The 19,965-nt window shown below is 36.2% G+C and overlaps 1 protein-coding gene across 2 annotated transcripts; it reads right to left on the reverse strand.

Annotated features, from left to right (window-relative positions):
* Positions 1 to 264: 264 nt before the first annotated feature.
* Positions 265 to 19,023, reverse strand: LOC143396689 (C-type lectin domain family 2 member H-like). Of its 2 annotated transcripts, none has more exons than XM_076852637.1 (5): positions 18,911 to 19,023; positions 9,526 to 9,651; positions 5,211 to 5,389; positions 4,564 to 4,670; positions 265 to 1,439 (listed from the first exon to the last, which is right to left on the reverse strand). In XM_076852637.1, the coding sequence occupies exons 1-5, from the start codon at positions 18,987 to 18,989 to the stop codon at positions 1,298 to 1,300; spliced, it is 633 nt and encodes a 210-aa protein (XP_076708752.1). In that variant the 5' UTR covers positions 18,990 to 19,023; the 3' UTR covers positions 265 to 1,297. The 2 variants fall into 2 exon arrangements, with proteins under 2 accessions (XP_076708752.1, XP_076708751.1); XM_076852636.1 differs by having other exon boundaries at positions 4,564 to 4,673.
* Between the last annotated feature and the right edge of the window lie 942 nt (positions 19,024 to 19,965).

The following is a 19,965-nucleotide window of genomic DNA, read 5'->3' on the forward strand; positions in this document are numbered from 1 at the left end:
CTGTCATGTGCTCACATCATCCTCCAGAAAGAAAGAAATTCACCTCAGACAGATGTGGGGTGCATGGAGGAGAGCTTACCTCGGTGTAGATCTCAGTGGGAACCTCCAATCTGTTACCACTATTTACCAGTGACAAATCCTTGCTTCCCTGAATGCTGAAGTATAACACCAGAGAAGTACACGGAGGCAAGTGTAGAGAGGAAAGTGGAAGGCTTTATTAAAGGGCAGCAGAAAAGACTTCCCCCCCCCAGAGGAAGAAGAGGACCCAGAAGAAGAGGACCCAAAAGGTGGAATCTGTGGAAGAGTGAGGTATTCCCTGTTTTATAGCTAAGATCTTTTAGTCTTCCCACATTCCTGTCCTTTGTTTCCCTTTATTCTGCAGTGATAGAATGCAGGTGTGAATGCCAAAAGGTGGGACATAGGGGGACTGGAGGAGTAGTCTGAGGAGGAAGGTCTAACGTGGTTTGATTAGCACCTCTCTGTTTGCTGGAAGCTGCTTCATTAACAGGTCCTTAGGATGGGTTCCAGGCCTTGGGGACATTAACACTTCAATTTCCCCAAGTGTTGTTCTGATTTCCTGGACTCAGTTCTCCATAATGGTCTCCATTTTCTTTATCTTACTCATATTAGCCCTGATTTACCTAACTACACTAAATATCTATCTTTGAATCTGGCTTCAGTATCCTGGTATCCCAAGAAGCAAGAAGATGTTCTGCCCTTTTTATATGTCCTAGAATTCCTTTATTCTCCTGCTTTACCACCCATATCTTTCTCATTCCTGCATACATGACTAGGCCCAGAAATGCTTGGTGGGATGCCCAAAATGTGGGAAATAGGTGGGTTAAAGGGAGAAGGGCAGGGCAGAGTAGCCAAAGACACATTAACAACCTTATAGCTCCCTGTAGGGAGGGGAAATTCCTGGGACAGTTTACCTTGGCAAGAGATTGGAGCAGGGGCATATTCTTATAAGGTCCCTTTGGGGACAGTCTCCAACTTCACAGAATCACTCAAAATTAGCATCCTTGACCCAATCTGACTCTGTCTACCTATCTACAATGACTGTCTGTTTAATTCTGGCTTCTCTTTCTCCAACTTTCAGCACCACTTGTGGACTGTAGTGGTGGGATTTGTTCTAGACTGGGTTCTCCCTACCCAGGGACAGTCTTGGCCAGACTTTTATAAAAATGCAAATGTCTCTGTGAAAGCCTTGGATAAGTCTTATCTCACTATGATTCTGCAAACATACCTTCACCTGAGAATTCTTTTGGAGAGATTTTTGCTAACAGTCTAAGAACATTTATGGTGAGGGTTTCTGTAGAAGCTTAATTAAAATTTTTTGTGGAGGAGAGGGTGCAACTACACTATCTGTGTAGTTCCTAGCACTGCTGATTCCATTTTCATTCAGGTAGACACATTCTCCAAGTCCTTTGATGGAAAACCTAAAATCAGACACAAAAAATATTATTATTATTTTTTAATTGTTGTGGTGTTTTATATGATATAAAGCTTTTTTATATACATTGTCTCATTAAGCCCTCAGAAAAGCAGTGAGTTTAAGGGACTAACTCAAGGTCATTGCACACAAAATCCAGAACTCAAGTCCAGGTCTTCTCATTCCAAGTCTGTGTTGTTCCCTCATCTTCAGTGATTGAGAAGAGGGCCAGAGACTTCTGAGCAACAAGATCTCCCAGGTTTGACCTAAGTTTGCTGCTTCAAAAAATGAGAGTCAAATCCATTACTAGTTCCTAGCACTGTCTTAGAAGTGCTGGCACTAGCCTTTGTGGATCATAGCCCTCAGTGACAGAGGATGACAGTGGCCTCACTCCTGGTGACCCTTCCTCTCTATATTATTGCATTCAGTGACTTGAAGCAGCTGGTCTTTCTGCTGATTATGGTAACTCCTAGTTGCTCTTGTCAACATCTCTTAGAATGTCATGTGGGTCATTCCAGTCTCTTCTTTCTGGAATAGTTACTTTTCAGGCAGACAGCTCAGTGTCACAATCTCAATAACACCTGAAAGAGCAGATCACAGCTCTAGTGCTCAACTGCTCAACTGCTCTTATTAAAACTTCTTCAGATTGTATGCATATGCTGGACATGCACATTTGCTTCTCCACTACACTGTCCAGCATCAACCCTCCATGTTTTTTAATGTGAACAAGAGATACGTGTCAGTCATTGATAATATATACTATTTCTGCATTCAGTTTTCTTTACATTCTCAAGGTTTTTGCTTGGATAACACAAGTTTATCATTCATCTATCCCAAACCCACTTATTTTATTGATTAGGTATTGAACTAGTGCTTGTTGCTGTCTCCACACTGTTGTCATTAGTGGCCTTTTCTTAAGATTATTTTTAGTTTGATCTCCACTTGTTTCATAAATGTCTGAAAATACTTAAAAATCACTTACTACCAAATTCCTAAGAGTTTAACATTTTTGATGGAAATGATTGTGCCCCTGTATTTTACCTGTTCTGATAGATGATTACTTTACCACCATTGAAACTTTTATAATAATTTAAAGGAGGTAAGATTTCTTTTGGCTCATTGTTTCAGTCCATGGTCAGCTAAGTCCAGTGCTTTGAGCCTGATGTGTGTTAAGAGCCATCCGTGGGCTGTGTAGACTAAATTGCACTCCGCAGACTAGTGAATAGGATAATATGGAGTCTGGAAACTTCCAGTAGACATTTCCTCTGTGTAAGACTTCCCAGACACATTTTGAGCCCTATTCAAGCTCTGTCAAAGATCCCACAGAGCACTGGAGATGGGGTAACCTACTGTAGCCACACAGCCCTTCTGAGATGGGTGTGACCTTCCAAGATGCCAATCAACATGCTGACTATGAGACATCATGAAGCATGGCTCTACTCCTGAAACCTGTTCCTGCCTTTGGTGTACACATGTGAATAAACCTCAGGAATCATTTTCTAATTGTCTAGCTCCAGCTCCTGTGTAGACTGGACCCATCAGAGGCTCCAATTTTATCAAAATAGCTTTCTGACTTTGTCTTTTGTTCTTTATTAATTCTTATAGATTTTCATTTCTTTGGAGGCTTATCCCTCTAAACCAGCAAGAATTCATTGGTGAGGTCTGGGCCACCACAATAGATGTGAGGATGAGCATCATGGTAGAAGAGCATGGCAGAGGTGACCTTTTCAGCTCATGGCACTCAGAAAGCAGGGACAGGCATAGCAGAAGTGACTAGAATCTAGGACGAGTTTCTAAGGGCATACCCCCAGTGTGTGTCATATATATATGTAAGGGTTCTGTGTTTGGGAATGAGGTCTCTAATAGCTTCATGACTGTGGCATGCTGGGTGGCTAGGAAGTTTTTGTGCAAAGACACAGAAGGCCTGGCTGCTGGAAAAACTTCTGTGCAAAGACACAGGATGCCTAGCTACTGTAACAATGCCCTTCAGGAGGAGGTTCTGAGTTAGTGTCTTAGCAGCCTTGACAGTGATCTCAGGCACACAGCTCCTGGGAATAAAGGAACTCTCTTGTTAGACAACTATAATGTTTCACTGTGCCTAAACCTGTCCACATACTAGTAACTTTTATACAATGAACTTTCTTGGGAGCTACACAAAGCTCCCAACATTTCACATTGCAGATTAGTATGTAACTGAGGAATAACAGCATGATGTTGCTGAATCTGTAACCTGCCTAGTAATACAATAATAATATGTACCAGTGATCTAAAGTATCCTATGGATATAAATAAAGCTAGCAGCCTGGGTGAGCAGCTTTTGCTTTTGCCTATTCACTTTGCTTCTGTCTCCTTTTATTTTTCTTACACATCAATATTTTAAAATTTGGGAAAGTATCAGCCTATGTTTGTCATTCCAGCACAATGTTTTTAACGCCCACATTCAATATGCTACATGTGCCATGTGGATGACAAATTATCTGATTACTATATTTCAAAATAGAAGGCGAAGAGTGTATCTGATGTTTCAGGTTATTCTGTCAATGTACCTACTTCCTCTAGCCATGCTCCAACTGACTATAGTTACCAAGAATCCATTAAAATTGTTAACCCATCAAATGAAATTATTCACTGATTTCCTTTTGATAATGAAATGTTGGAAGAGATTTCCAATGTTTCTCTGGAAACTTCGCTTTTATGAACGGATGTAGCAGTGTAAAGAGTGGACATATGAGTCTTACAGACATCAGTCCTTCACTGGCTAGATATTACAGTCTTTGTTTATCAGCAAAGCTCTAAATCAGTGTATGCATGAGATGACAAGAACTAATCTGGATGTCATCATCCTGCTAACGATGTCATGCAAAATCACCATAATATAAGTTCTTTCTAAAGACACAGGTAGTAAATGGAAAAACATAAAAATATTCAGATTTTTGGAGCTGTGTGTAATTTAATGGGGATTGAATCTGTGGCTTTGAGCATACTAAGCACACTGATGACTACAGAGTCCAGGATTCATATTTTTTTGTATCTGCTATTGGAATGCACTTTACATGTGGATAACTTTCTCATCTCAAACACACAAATTACATACATGAATACAATGAAAAAAAAGAACTCTGAAAACTTACCAGGCTTTACATTCAGTGTTCTCTGTCCACTTCCAAATGTGATATGATGCTTCTCTGTTAAGGCCAATCCAATAATCAGAAAGACCATTATGTCTTTTCAGGAAATTCTGCTATACAACACAGAAAGTGAAAACATGTGTTCATGTTTTTAAAAAGATCTTGAGTTTATCTTCCTACAGCCTTCTCTTTTAGAGGTGATATCATGGTATAATTGAGAAGCATAGATTTTGGAGTTAGACCAGTCCTCAATTCTCATTTAAGTCATTTAATATCTGTGATACTAAATTACTTCATAAGGGACCATATATTCTTGGCTGTCATTCCAGCACAATATTTTTAGTGCACACCTTCAATATTCAACATGTGTCAGTGCAGATGACAAATTATCTAATTAGCATATTTCTGAGTAGAAGGAGAAAAATATGTCTAATTTTGCAGGTTACTATGTCAACATATCTGAAATGACTCACAGAATTTCAGGCTAAGTATATACCTCAACAAATGGCACACACTAAAATATGTCTCATGCCCCCAATTCTGTTTGAGATGTGATTCTTTCTCATATTTGAGCTTTAAGTTTATGCAGCCCAAACCACTCAGGGGGCAAAGAATTCTAAAGAGAAAAGTGATCCAAAACCTTTGCTTACCAGTTCCTCCTTGCTGTCAAACTGAGTGAGACTGGCTTCTAAGGTAGCGCAAAAGGTCTGGCTGAATGTCCAATTCCCCATGTCTTCAGCAAAATATAAACATTTGCTTCCAAATATTATCCAATCTTTTGGGCAGGCAGCAAACACAGAGTTCTCTAAGGCCTGCTCCTTATTTTTTTCTAAAATTGAAACAACCAGAAGGAATGCTAATTAGCAAACTTTTTAATCTCTTTTATTTAATTTTTTTCTGTTTAGAATTCTGAGTTCCATTTTGAAGTATGCATATGGATTGTTGCTTTCCTGACTCATTACCAAGTCTTATCCCAAATGTAATCATCATCTGCCCAGTGACCTTCAAGTTAGGTATCTGCTCCCCTTTCAGTGGACAACCTCCATGCTTTTAACAACAGAAAGGGAATCTCTTTACCTGTCCTTGACTTTACTATCATGAATTTCTTGAGGGATGCAAGCTCCAGTATGCACATACAGTGTCTGACACAATTCAAAATACTGTTTTTGATACCAAAAGTATGATCAAGGACTTCCTAAATTTTCTGGGGTGTATGTGTGTGTGTGTGTGTGTGTGTGAATATATGATGTTAAAGGTGTTCAAAAATATTTTGACCTTTGGTCACTGTTAGATGTCCTGAAACAAACAAGATTTCAGAGTATGGCTTATTGGAAGAACACATATTTTTATTCCTTAGCTCTAACATTTCCCTCCCTTAACATCTAAAAATTTTGTATTGCTTTTTGGAATGTTTATTGAAAGCAAAATGAAAAGAGATCAGGCAAAACTATCAAATACAAAGAATGACTTCTTTTCCTCTAGACTAAATATAGGAAATTCTTTATAGCTCTTCCTAACTCTTACCACTAGAATAAGTCATTAGGTAAGAAGATAGAAACAAAGAGCTGTAAAGATTATTATCACTGATTCATTTTAAATTAACAGAATTATTTTCAGAGAATGTTAAATATTTTAGGCAACATTAAATAAAACTCTTTGGTAAAATATTTATCTGACTTTTTAGACTTGTGCATTATTAATTGAGCTAGTTAAAGCTAATTTAATGAAATAATGTTTTTCATATTATGTAGTTTTATGAAACAGTTACTCTAACTATAGTCAATTCTCATCTTATTTCCTCATGTAAAATGCTTAATATATTCTTTTGTTATTACCAAAAATTAAAGTATATGATAAATGCTGGATGAATTAAATGTTGAGGGAGAGAATTAGCAAATTATACAACTCTCATATTTACAGAAAAAAAATTCATCAGAGGATAAGTTTCTTAATGGAAAAGTCTCTGAGTTTTAGAAATCATTTATTTTAATTACTGTGGCAGGCTAAGACCAGAATCAAATACTATGTGCAGGTATTTACTGAAGAATTAGTATTCTTTTTATCATACTCTCCAACTAATACATACTCATAATTTGAGCTACACATAATAGTACATTATGGCAAGTTTTTGAGAGCAGGATATGCATTAAATAACAATTTAAATTTTGATAATAAATAAATTGCATTTCTTTTGATAATTTTCAAAATTAATATTGAATAGCTTTTTTAATATTTTAATTATATTAAATATTGAACATACATGCAGTATCTTTATTGTGGTGCTGAGGATCACACCCAGTGCCTCACACATGGGAGGCAATCACTACTGCTGTGCCACATCCCAACCATCTCTAATTGTTTTTAAATATAAAATATTACTAAAATTATAATTATAAATAACCTGAAACAAATATTTTAAAAGAGGAGTCTTCCATGATTTTTTAAATGAAACTTCAACATATTGAAAATATTAAACATGAAGAAATAAACAACTTTAAACAATACACAAGCATCTCATATTATACTATGATAAAATTCTAGAATAAAAATACATTTGAAGAAACAAATCAACCAAAATTTTCAAACATTAGGAACATTTCGGTTCATGTGCTTTTTATTATTAATTTTTATTAATTATTTAATTCATTCATTTACTCATCCAATCATTCATTCATTTATTGATTTTGTGGTGGGGGAATCAATCCCAAATCTTTATGCAGGCTAGGCAAGCACTCTACCACTGAGTCACACTCCCAGACTCATGGTTCATGCATATAAAAAAAAAAAAACAGTTAATTTGTTTTTTTTTTGGGGGGGGCATTTGGGTTTCAAATCATGACAAAATTTATATTTCAATAGATATATTTAAGATGACAATACAAAGATAAATTTTAATATAACAACATTTTTGATGTGCTAGAAATTACATCATTTATGACTATTTAAATATCTGATGAAAAATGTCAGGTAATATGTAGTTTTTCAAATTATTTTAGGTCATGTTTTAGAAGTGTAGATGGCTTGGGAGGTCAAGGCAGAAGGCCTATGAGTTCAAAGTCAGTCTCAGTAACTAAGCAAGGCCCTAAGAAACTTAGTGAGACCCTACCTCTAAATTAAAATATAAAAAGATCTGGGAATGTGGCTCAGTGGTTAAGCACTCTTGCCTGAGTTCAATCCCCCTTCCAAAAGTGTGGATAGTAGAAGTTGTAGAAACATCAAAAATTTGAAGACCACTTTTATAAATCAAAATACACATATCTTCTCATGAGAAGTCATCTCTACCTGAGCAGTTCTTTAATAGATCCCAAGCAAAGCTGGTGATGTATTGCTTCTATGTACAAAGAATGAATATTTTTAGAGAGATTTGTAGTTCTTCTACACTTTCTTGCAATCGCAATCTTCTTAATTATAAAATATAAAGATTTAAGGTCAAGGATGAGCCTTTACCAGAGCATATTTGAAGTACACACTCTACTTTATTCTTTAATGGGATGACTGACAATTCTGATTGGGACAGGTCAGGAAATAGTTACCTAAGTGGAATTTCTATACCCATAGTTTGCTCATATCAGTGAATAATCGCAATTGTATTCTTTCAAGCTCAAAAGAAAATGCTTAAAATCATCATTGACTTTTCTCTTCCTATTACTCTATATCCCATCTAGTATGAAATACTGTTAGCTTAACTTCCAAAATATCCACCCTGCCCACAACTCCACATTGTTATCATCAGGCCTAGGCATCATCATTTCAAGTTGATTTCTATAAGAATTTTCTAAAAAGTCTTCCTGCTTTTATCCTGGTCTCCTAAAAGTTGATTCTTGGTATGCAAATCAATTATTCAGCCATTAAAGTTCACTGCTTCCACCTCTTTCTTTCTATTGCATTCAGAATGAAAGGCAGCTTTTAAATAGCTTTCTGTTATGTGTTAGTGACACATAAGAGTAGAATATATTTTGACATATCATACACACATGGAGTAGAACTCCCCCTTCTTGTGGTTGTATATGATGTAGAGTTAAAGTGATCAAGAACATAGGAAATGTTCTATGAACATCACAGCTCCTGCTATCCATGGAAAATATCCTCAGTGGATGCATGAAACTGTGGATAATACCAAACCCTATGTATACTATGATTTTTTTTCCTATACATACATGCAACCCACTGATAAAGTTTGACCTTTTTACTTAAAAGGCAGACTTTATGGCTTCTCTTTGTTATATCTGAATTGCCAACATATTACTTTTGTGCTTTGGGGTACTGTTAAGTAAAATAAAAATTATTAGAACACAGATACCATGACAGTCAATCTGATAACGGAGGTAGCTCCAGTATCAGATGAATGGGCAGGTTGTGGATGCATTAGACAAAGGGATGATTCAAATTTGGGGCAGGATGACAAAAAATGACACAAGACTTTGTTACCTTATTCAGAGCAGTGTGTAATTTAAAATTTATAAATTGATAATTTGTAATTTTTATTTAATATATTTGAAAAATAGTTGACCATGTGTAACTGAAACCACAGGTAATGGGGGGATGCTTGTACCTTCCCCTATTATATTCCTCTTCTCCATTCTTACTCGGCTTTATCTACAGCACACTCCCAAAGTCTGAGGGTTTTGCTTTACTTTTTCTGTCTGGAACAGTTCCCCAGAAAACCATGACTTTTCCATTCCCTAAAAAATGTTGCTAAATACCTTCCCAAAGAAGATCACATTGCTACCCTATGTATATTTCAACCTGTTCCACTCTTACCCTTATTTAGTCTTATCTTTATCCACCTGCTAGAAATTAACTTTGAAGACAGCAGGAATTGTTTTGTGTCTGTTTTATTTACTGATATACCTCAAGCACTTTACACAGTACCAGATGCATAATAGAGCTCAAAAATAATTAAATATTTATTGGCAACATAAATTTGTACAAAATATTGTATAGTTTGGAGAAAAAGTAACTTACCTGACAAAATAATGGAAAGTGCAATGACACTTAAAATTAGGACTAAGATAGTGAAGAAGCACAAATAAATTTTGATAGGAGTTACAGGATATATAACTGCTAAAAATGTTCCTTGAAGACTTTTGCCTGCAAAACATAAATACCAAAATACAATCTCATGAAACTCTTAGGGAGGAAAAAATTTAATGAGTCACAGAATCAACTCTATGTTTAGTTTCTATTATCCTACTGCAAGCCTTCTACACAAAGTCCTGTCCATCAATAATATCCATGAAAGAGGGTTACACACAAGGGAACTGAAACATTTCTTCTACAGGATTTTCCAGTTATTGGAAAAAAGAGCAATGGAAGTACTGGACAAAAAAGAGTACAAATCAGGATGAAAAAGAGACATAAACAATCCAGATTTTCCTCCATAATAAATGCCCTGGATAGAAGTACTAAGGGATACATTGGAACATAAACAAATGTAATTTACTTTATTTTCATTTAAAAAGTTGGATTTATTTAAAGAAGCAGAATAAGAAATTTTCTTTCCACATGCCTTTAATTTTAAGTAAAATAACTCATGGCCTAATTTTTTAAATCATCCTAACTTGTTCTTTTTAGTTACACATAACAGTAGAATATATTTGACATATCATGCATAAATGAAGTAGAACTTCCCATTCTAGTAGATGTATATGATGTGCAGTTACAGTGATCATGAAAACAGAAAATTTGTGTCCAATTCATTTTACTGTCTTTCCCATTCTCATCTCCCCTCCCTTCCTGCCATTCCTCTCTGTCCAATTTGGTGAAATTCCACTTCCCACCACCACCTATTGTGGTCATTTGCATATTAGAGAGGACATTTGGCCTTTGTTTTTGAGGGGTTTGGCTTACTTTGCTTAGCATGATATTCTCTAGCTCTAATCATTTACCTGCAAATGCCATAATTTTATTCTCTTTTAATGCTGAGTAATATTCCATTGTGTACACATACCACAGTTTCTTTATCCACTCATCTACTGATGGGCATCTAGGTTGGTTCCACAGTCTAGCTATTGTGAAGGTGGTATAAATATTGATGTGGCTGTGATACTTTAGTATGCTGATTTTAAGTCTTTTGGGTATATGCCAAAGAATAGGATAACTGGGTCAAATGGTAGTTCCATTCCAAGTTTTCTGAGAAATCTCCATTCTGCTTTTCAGAGTGGTTGCACCAGTTTGCAGTCCCACCAGCAATGTATGACTGTACCCTTTTCCCAACATCTTTGCCAACTTTTATTGTTACTTGTATTCTTCATAACTGTCATTCTGACTGGATGTAATGCACCATTTTAACAGAATGAGAAATGAGAGGACATAGGAGAATCCCAAGAAATGCAGCAAAAAAAATATTTAATGAGTAAATTCATCTTAGCAAATATGAAATTGCCACAGAGAGGAAGAGAGGGTGAGGGCTATGGGACTAGTCCCATGTCAGAAAGAGTCAGGAAAGGTTAAAGAGAACCAACTATTTAAGAAATAAGGAGAAACAGGGTGAGTACCAGGGAGGACTAAAGGACCAGTGCTGTGGTCCTGCAAAGGGGTGAGGGCAGGGCACTAAGGGCTAGTCAACAAAATTCAAAATAGTTTGGCCATAAAATATAAACACAGTGTGTTCCTACCTACCATAGGAAAGGGGAGGAGAAAAGGGGTCTAAGGGAGAAAAGGCTATTTTGAGAAGGTCTGTGGGGGTCCTACCTGTCCTGCTGTGCACCCCTCCCAATCCCAATTCATTTCCTCTGTCTGTGTGGGCCTGTGTGCACTTCCTAAGTCCTTTCCTTGCCTAACTTCCCAACACCCCACCCCCCATACTTAATTGCTGTCATTCCATTTTCTGCTGGCTGTCAGGCATTCATTCAACTTTCACTCATCTTCTGAGGGGGACAAGGGGATACAAGTGGAGAGAGAAGCCTCCAGCCTGCCATGCCCTAACCATCCCAGAACACCTCTGCCAGATGTCTCAGCAGTGGTTAAGAGTTGAGGGTCACAATATTTTGGGACAACCACTGAATTGACAAATTTTCAAAGTTCTTGCATGGACTTCTGGCAATCAGACACAGAGTTGAACTCCACAAGGATGCTGCTGAAATCAGGCACCTGGACACCATCTGCAGGCCTGGGATCTCAATGGACTTGAGGAGCTGTACTTGCTGCACTCATCCCATGGGTCCTACACAATCTCTTGTACTCCTCATCAGTCAGGTGATCCTCTGGCAGCACCACATTCATGACGCACAGGACCTCAGTAGGGTGGGCACCTTTCTGCACCAGCAAGCTCATCAGGCCAGGCACCAGCAGCATCACTGGTGTCTGATTGCTGGTGCTCAGCTTGATGTTCTTGGATCCTATGCTGGCCCTCTGGAGGAACAGCTTTTTATCCCCACAGCTGTATCTCATTCAACCTAGCAATGACCTGATCCATGATGATGATATCAAGAAATCTACCATAAGGCTATTAGATATAATAAATTAATCTGTACAAAGCTGTAGGATACAATCCTGATCTTTAAAAATAACTTCTGTTTTCATATGCTAGAATTACCAAATGCAAATTAAAATACAAGAACAGGTCCATTTATAGTAACACCAGTTAAGATAAAATACTTAACTATAAACCTATAAAAATATACTCAAAAAACTATATGCAGAAACAATAAACATCTCAAAGAAGATCTAACTCAACAGAGAAATAAAAAATATTCATGGATTGGAATATTCAATTCATGGATTACATATTCAAACTATTTCCAAACAGGTTTATAAATCTAGTGCTATTCCAGTAACATTGCAGTCCGATTTATTTTATTTTATTTTTGGTAGAAATCAAGAAGGTCACTTTTTAATTATGTGAAAAGATAAAAGAAGTAAAGTAGCCAAAATAACTTTGGAAAAAAAAGATCAGTTTTGGAGAAATCAGAGTTTTAGATTTCATGACTTACAAAGTAACAATAATAAAACAATACCATAATGGTAAATAAACACATAAAATATGCTTGATGTTCACAGACTCTTGAGAAATACAAATTAAAACCATATTGGTAATCACCATATGATTATTAGAGTAGCAAACAAAACTAAACAAAGTCACACCAGCACATGTTGGTGAAGAACAGACACAAATGAAATGTTCTTGTATTGTGTTTAGCAAGGAAAAATGGTAAACATACATATGCCATATGCCCTGTTCAGGTGCCCCTAGGTATTCTACACAAAGGGAAAAAACTTGAGTTTATATTAAAACATGTACATGAACATTTATAGTTGTTTTATTTTTTATTGTTAATTATTAAAAATAAAAAATTGCAAAAATTCAAATATTCTACAGTTGAAGAATTGGTTAAAAAACAAAAACAAAAACACTACTCAGGACTTATGAAAAAACAAAAAAAGAGGAAAAGTTAAAAAATGGAGAGGAGGTAAGAAAGAGCAATGAAAATGAAAAAAAAAAAGTTTTTACAAACTTCTTACAAGTTTGTACAGATTTTGACCAAATCTGTGTCTAATTTCAAGTTTCTCTCCCAGGATCCCCTAAACAGAGACTTGCTCAAAAGAATAAATAATTGCCAGAATCCCAACTCTCAAAAGCTCCTCTATAGCTCATTTTGATCATCTTGCCCACAAAGAATCTGCAAACTCGAAGTCCCAGTTTCTGCAGGGTAAATTTTCTTAGTAGGTATATTACAGAGTCATTGGCATTGGAGTCTGCCATTACCCCAGAATATAAACAATATATTACTGAAAGTCACAGTATGACCTACAAGTGTGCAAATTGCTAGAGACAAAGACAAAAGAGAGTAATAGTGCTCTGAACACAAGGAACAGTTTTCTTTCTCCTCCTCTTGCAACCAAATTCACTATTCCTTTGTCTTGCTCCATAAATATTTAAGTAACATATATCATAATACAATAACTAATGTAGCAATTCTATATCTATCCTCATACCTAGTCTATTCCCCTCTCTCCAAACTTCTTCAGAGATTGTAAGGTACTAACATGTCTAAATTCAGCTCCCTTTGCAATTCAGGGGCTGGGGAGTAAAAATTCTCCCCTTATAATTTTTCTAATTTCATCAATTACTTTACCAGGTTCAGCTTTTTCCAGGACATCTGTGAATCTAAGGTCTGTCTTTAACATTTCCACTGAAGTCTCTGCAGCTGTCATCTTGGTGCTCAGACAGTGGAGGAGTTCTCTGGTGATCTCTAGTTCTCTAGTGAAGATGGTTTGCTGGTGGAGCACAGCTCCTCACCTCCTGGCTGAGCAGGAAGCTGAAAAGCACTGTGAAACCTAAAACCCGCCCTGGGAGGAACTTTGAAACCACTTATTCAAGCAAATTATCAGAATGATTTACTGACTGACAAGATTCTTGCCCTAAGAGAAGGAACATTTCAAAATAGAGGTATTAAAGAACCAAATTAAGGGGAGCATAAACAAAATAAGTTAAGATTTAAAAATGCTTTTTAAACTTTTCTATAATGTTATTTTTAATTTAAATTTTATTTTTTAACTTAAGAGACCTCTCTCCTTCCAAGATGAAACAAAAAAGGCCAGTTTTAATCTTCTACTGAAATCAGCTTTTAGAGGAAAGGATAAAATGTATTTAAATATCCTTTCAAGCTCAGATATCATGCAATCAAGGAAGGTGATCTTCACACACAGGGGGAGTAGGTAAGCCTAAGGTGTCCAAGTCACTCATCCTGACCTTTCTCTTGGTCCACACTCCTGCTACAGGTCTCTGAGAAGGTTATGCATGGATTTCTGGCAGTCACACAGAAGTGAACTCCACAAGGATCTTGATGCAGTCAGGCACCTGGATACCATCTGTAGGCAGGGGACCTCGATGGACTTGAGGAGCTGTACTTGCTGCACTCATCCTGCAGGTCCCCCACAACCTCCTGTACTCCTGGTTGGCCAGGCCGCCTCTGGCAGCACCATGTTCAGGAGGCATAGGACCTCAGTAGGGTGGCCGCCCATCTGCACCTGGGAGCTCATCAGGCCCCGCACCTGCAGCACCATGGGTGTCTGGTTAATGGTGCTCATCATGGCCCTCTGCAAGAGCAGCATTTTTTTCCCTGCAGCTGTATCCCATTCAGCCTGGTCTGTGACGATGACGTCAAGGAATCGAACAAAATGCTATTAGATGTAATAAATGAAATTTATTACATTGTATCCAAAACTGTAGGATACAATGCCAATCTTTAAAAAATATTTCAATTTTCGTATACTAGCAATTTTCAAATGCAAATTAAAATACAAAATTAGTACCATTTGTAGTGACACCAGTTAAGATAAAATACTTAATTGTAAGCCTATCAAAATATGTTCATAATCAGTATAATAAAAACTATATTAAAAAATAATAAACAGCTCAAAGAAGATCTAAATCAATAAAGAAATAAAAGATGTTCATAGATTGGAATATTCAACTCATGGATGGAATATTCAAACTATTTCCAAACAGGTTTATAAATCCAGTGCAATTCCAGTAAACACTTCAGCATGATTTACTTTATTTTTCGTAGAAATCAAGAAGGTCACTTTTTAATTATGTGAAAAGGTAAAAGAACCAATAGCCAAATTATTTTGAAAAAAAAAAAAAAGATCAAATTTGCAGAAATCAGAGTTCTAGATTTCATGACTTACAAAGTAACAACAATGAAGACAATATCATAGTGGTAAATAAACACATAAAATATGATTGATGTTAAGACTTTTGAGAAATGCTTGATGAAAGACTTTTGAGAATCACCACATGATTCTCAGAGTGGCAAACAAAACTAAACAAAGTCACAACAGCAAGTGTTGGTGAAGAACAGATGCAAATGGAATGTCCTTCTACTGTGTTTAGAAAGGCAAAATGGTAAACAGTCATTTGCCATATGCCCTGTGCAGCTTGCCCCTAGGTATTCTACACAAGGGGAAAAAACTTGACTTTACATAAAAACCTATATATAAATATTTATTGAAGTTTTATTATTTTATTGATAATCATTAAAAACTGAAAAATTTGCAATGATTCAAATATTTTTCAGCTGCAGAGAGATAAAAAAAATCACCAGGATTTATGGGGAAAAAATGAGGAAAAGTTAAAAATAAAGGGGGGAGGGCGGTAAGAAAAAGCAAAGAAAAAAAAAAACTTTATTACAACCTTGTACAGACTTGACCAAATCTGTGTCAAGTTTCAAGTTTCTTTCCCAGGGGCTCCTAAAGTCAGACTTGCTCAAGAGATTAAACAAGCACCAGAGCCGCAATGTGCAAAATCCTTTAGAAGCTCACTTGGATGATCTTAACCACAAAGCTGCTCTTTTTCATCTCATGCTCTCTCCCACACATTTTTTTTGCTAACATTTTTAACCTCTTTTATAAAACCAAGGCCTCTTCCTGTTTGATTATTGAGACACTGCATGTTTTGAAATAAGAGTATTATTCCTATATCATTGATCCTTTTGATTAAAGTCCCTCCTTTTCTAAATACAAATTTGTTTGTAGATGACAAACTATCCATCCATACCATAGTGTGGATCAATCTCAAATGCATTACTACAGACTCTACTGCAGGATTCTATTTATGTAACATTCTGGAAAAGCAAACAGAAAACAGACCAGCAGTTGGTAAGGACTGGAAGTAGAGGAGGGGAATGTCTATAAAGGGGCCTGAGGGAATTGGGAGTGGATGATGGATCTTTACCTTGATTGTGACAGTGACTTCATGATTATATGTGTTTGTCAAAACTCAAAATCCATACACCAAAAAAGTTAGTTTTACTGAATATAAGTCATGCTTTTAGAAAAGTTCCTAATGAGTTCCATTTCTCTATTACATTATACTCATTCTGTAAACATCTCCAAAGAAACCAGGGATCCTCAGCTTAAACCATACACAAGGACAAAGATATGTAGGATATCTGATTTTAAGCATGGTGTTATGTCATTTGGATTTTAGGTTGACATAAAAATCTCAACATTCATTATTTTTAGTTCTATAGTAAAAGTATCTTAACAACTCAGTGCATCCTAATTTTTGTATATTTTTCATTGTCATTAAGATAGTATAAAAATCCCTTGAATTTCCATAAAGCTCCAGCTTGCCCCTCTGACTAGTCTTCTAAAAGTTCCTCCTTTCTCTTCTCCTTTTCCTTATAACGTATCTCTTCTTGCTTTTTTTACTTACTTTTTTGACATTAAAAAAAACCTCAAGCATATACAAAAAGAAAAAAATAATAAGTGCCTAAGTATCTATTACCTTTTCAACAATTTTCAAAATTATCAACATATAAGCAAACTTGTTTCATATGCATTTCTTATTCACCCCATCATCCCCCCCCACAAACATAGTCCTTGAATTAATTTAACGCAACTCATTCAAATTTGAAAAGAATGGAGTTGATTATGACTGCTGGGTTTTGCATTGTGTTTAAATATTCTCTCCAAATCCAAGAAAGTAATACTGGCTCTTAATTTTTTTTCTAGCTAGTCCTTGTATCATCCATTTCTTTGGTTGTAATCTAAAGAGTTTAAAGTCTATTATTTTAAAATACAAAACTTCCATGATATTACACATATGTTCAAAGTCTTGCAGTGTTTATCTTCCTGGGCTTGACATTTCACATAAAATAATGTTTTCTAGGTTCCTCTATGTTGTCACCAATTACATTATTTCATCCTTTTTGTTGGTGTATAGTTGTGTATATGTCACATTTTCTTTAACAGTTCATCCCTTGATGTATGTTTAAGCTGATTCCATATCTGAGCTATTGTGAATAATGCTGCAATAACTTTGAAATGCTCATGTCTCTTACCAGAGACTGGGGAGAGTGGTGGGAAGAAGATGGAAAATGTACAGTGTTACAGATAGGAGCAAGAACTGCTGGTGTTCAATGGCAGAGCAGAGGGGATATAGTTAACAAAAACACAGTATATGTCTCAATAGCTAGAAGAGAGAACTTTTAATATATTCATCACAAAGAACACAAAAGTTTAAAGTGATGGGTATGCTAATTGTGCTGACTTTATTATTACCAATGTATACAAGAATTAAACAACACAGTGCACCTTGTAAGTGCATATAATTATTATGGATCAATCAAAAAGCTAAAAGTAAAAAAGCTGGAGACTTTGAGGGTAATGCTAAAAAACAGGTACCTGAAATGTCTTCTACCAGATATTTCAAATATCCAATAGGACTCAACACTAGAACTTTCTTACATATTACTAACAGCTGGAAAGTGATAATCTTCAAATTCTTAGTTAGAAAACAGAAAATAATTTATCTCTCAGAGGAAAAAAATGAACCATATTACTGGTTTAATTTTAACTTTATAGTTTTATGATCCAAACAACTTACTTAGCTTATAAAAACAGTTAAGTTTTAGTAATGGGGAAATTACAAATTAGTAGCAATTTTGTAACATTTGTATTTATAAACATAAGTTTCACATTTGAAATAGATAATACTGGTCAATATTTGACCAATTTGATAGTTAATGAAATACTTAGTTCTACTTATGGAAACACTTATGGGCTTAGCTGATAAACATTAATATTCCTCAAGAATTTTTTTTTTTTTGTTAAGTTTGAACCCACCTCATTTTCCAGGAAATCCAAAATCCTGTGCACTCAAACAAAAGAAGAAAATAAACTAATAAACTAACAGGAGGGAAGGGACTACATATGTTTAGTTCATTTTCTTCTTTTAGAAAAACAGGTATTTTACTTAATTTTTTGCTAGGTTCACTTCCCTTTTTCTGGACTGCAATAGAAGTATCCATTATGTTGTTCTTCTTTCTCTATACATCTCATATATTTTACCATAAAGTGAAAATGACAAAGATTTTTTTGTTGGAACATTTCAGATTCCCTCCCTCACCCTGAAATCCCTACATTTCTCTTTAATTATAATGCATCAGCAAACTTAATGTCCCAGCTTTCGCAGGGTAAATTGTCTTGGTAAGTGTATTACAGTCATTGGCATTGGAGTCTGCCATCACCCTGGGATATAAAGAGCATATTACTGAAAGTCACAGTGTGACTTGACAGTGTGTAAATTGCCAGAGACATAGGCAAACGTGAATACTAGAGATCTGAACACAAGGAACAGTTTCCTCCTCCTCTTGTAATCAACTTCACTCTTCATTTATCTTGCTTCAGAAATATTTAAGTAACATATACCATGATACACTAACTAATGTAACAATTCTATATCTATCTTCCCACCCACCCTGTCCCCCCTGCAACCTATCACCTTCTATGGAGTCTGTAAAGTACTAACATGCCTGAGGTTCAGCTCCCTTTGTGATTTGGAGGCTGGAGAGTAAAAATAACCCCGTTAGTATTTTTCAAATGTCATCTATTACTTTACCAGGTCCTGCTTTCTCCAGGCCATCCGTGAATCTAAGGTCTGTCTTTAACATTTCCACTGAAGCCTCTGCAGTTTTCATCTTGGTGCTCAGACAGGGGAGGAGATCTCTAGTGATCTCTTGGTGAAGACAGTATGCTGGTGGAGCACAGCTGCTCAGAGCAGGAACTGAAGAGCATTGTGAAACCTAAAGCCCGCCCTGGGAGGAACTTTGAAACCAGTTATTCAAGCAAATTATCAGAATAATTTACTAACTGACAAGTTTCTGGCTCTGAGAGAAGGAAAATTTCAAAAGAGAGGAACTAGGGAACCAAATTAAGAGGAACATAAACAAAATAAGTTAAACTGATGAAGGCTTTAAGATTTTAAAATGCTTTTTTAACTTTTCTAAAATGTTTTTTTTAAATTTTTATTTATTTATTTATTTTAACTTTAGAGACCTCTCTCCTTCCAAGATTAAATAAAAAGGGCCAGTTTTAATCTTCTGAAATCAGCTTTTAGAGAAAGGATAAGATGTATCTAAATATCCTTTAAGCTCAGGTATCATGCAATCAAGGAAAGTGATCTTCAGACACAGGGGGAATAGGTAAGCCTAAGGTGTCCAAGTCACTCATCCTGACCTTTCTCTTGGTCCACACTCCTGCTACAGGTCTCTGCCCTCTGGGCTGAACCTGCCAGTCTCACCAGCACTGTGGTGGGTTTGCTTTCGGTTTCCATATTTTTGTGTTTCATGCCTCTGGATGAGGAGAAAACCCTGGAAACTGGAAAACAAGGAGGCAAGGCTTTGTAGGCTGGCCAAGGACACTTAACCCTCCTCTGTCTGGCAGCTCCTGTTCCTAGATCTGCTGGACCCCTAAGTCTGTGATGAGGAATGGTGGGGGGACACCCCTGACCCAATTTGGGGGCAGACCCTGGGGAATCAGGGAAACCAAGCAGAGGCTTGGATCCAGGCTGGATTTCTGAACTGGTAGCAGAGAAAGATGTGTATGTGGAGCACAAGGGATTACATTTTAGACGGTGAAGCTATTCATCTAAAGGAGGAAAATTTTATTTTAGCT

This window comes from Callospermophilus lateralis, chromosome 4 (genome assembly GCF_048772815.1).
Source record: "Callospermophilus lateralis isolate mCalLat2 chromosome 4, mCalLat2.hap1, whole genome shotgun sequence".
Lineage (NCBI taxonomy): Eukaryota > Metazoa > Chordata > Mammalia > Rodentia > Sciuridae > Callospermophilus > Callospermophilus lateralis.

What these genes read in the sequence shown, in the direction of transcription:
- LOC143396689 (XM_076852636.1), bottom strand. Translation starts at nt 18,989, where the DNA reads ATGAAAACTGCAGAGGCTTCAGTGGAAATGTTAAAGACAGACCTTAGA. An exon ending in TTGACAGCAAGGAGGAACTG is followed by an intron (nt 4,674 to 5,210) that starts GTAAGCAAAGGT and finishes TGTGTTGTATAG; the next exon opens with CAGAATTTCCTGAAAAGACA. An exon ending in AACACTGAATGTAAAGCCTG is followed by an intron (nt 1,440 to 4,563) that starts GTAAGTTTTCAG and finishes GTCTGATTTTAG; the next exon opens with GTTTTCCATCAAAGGACTTG.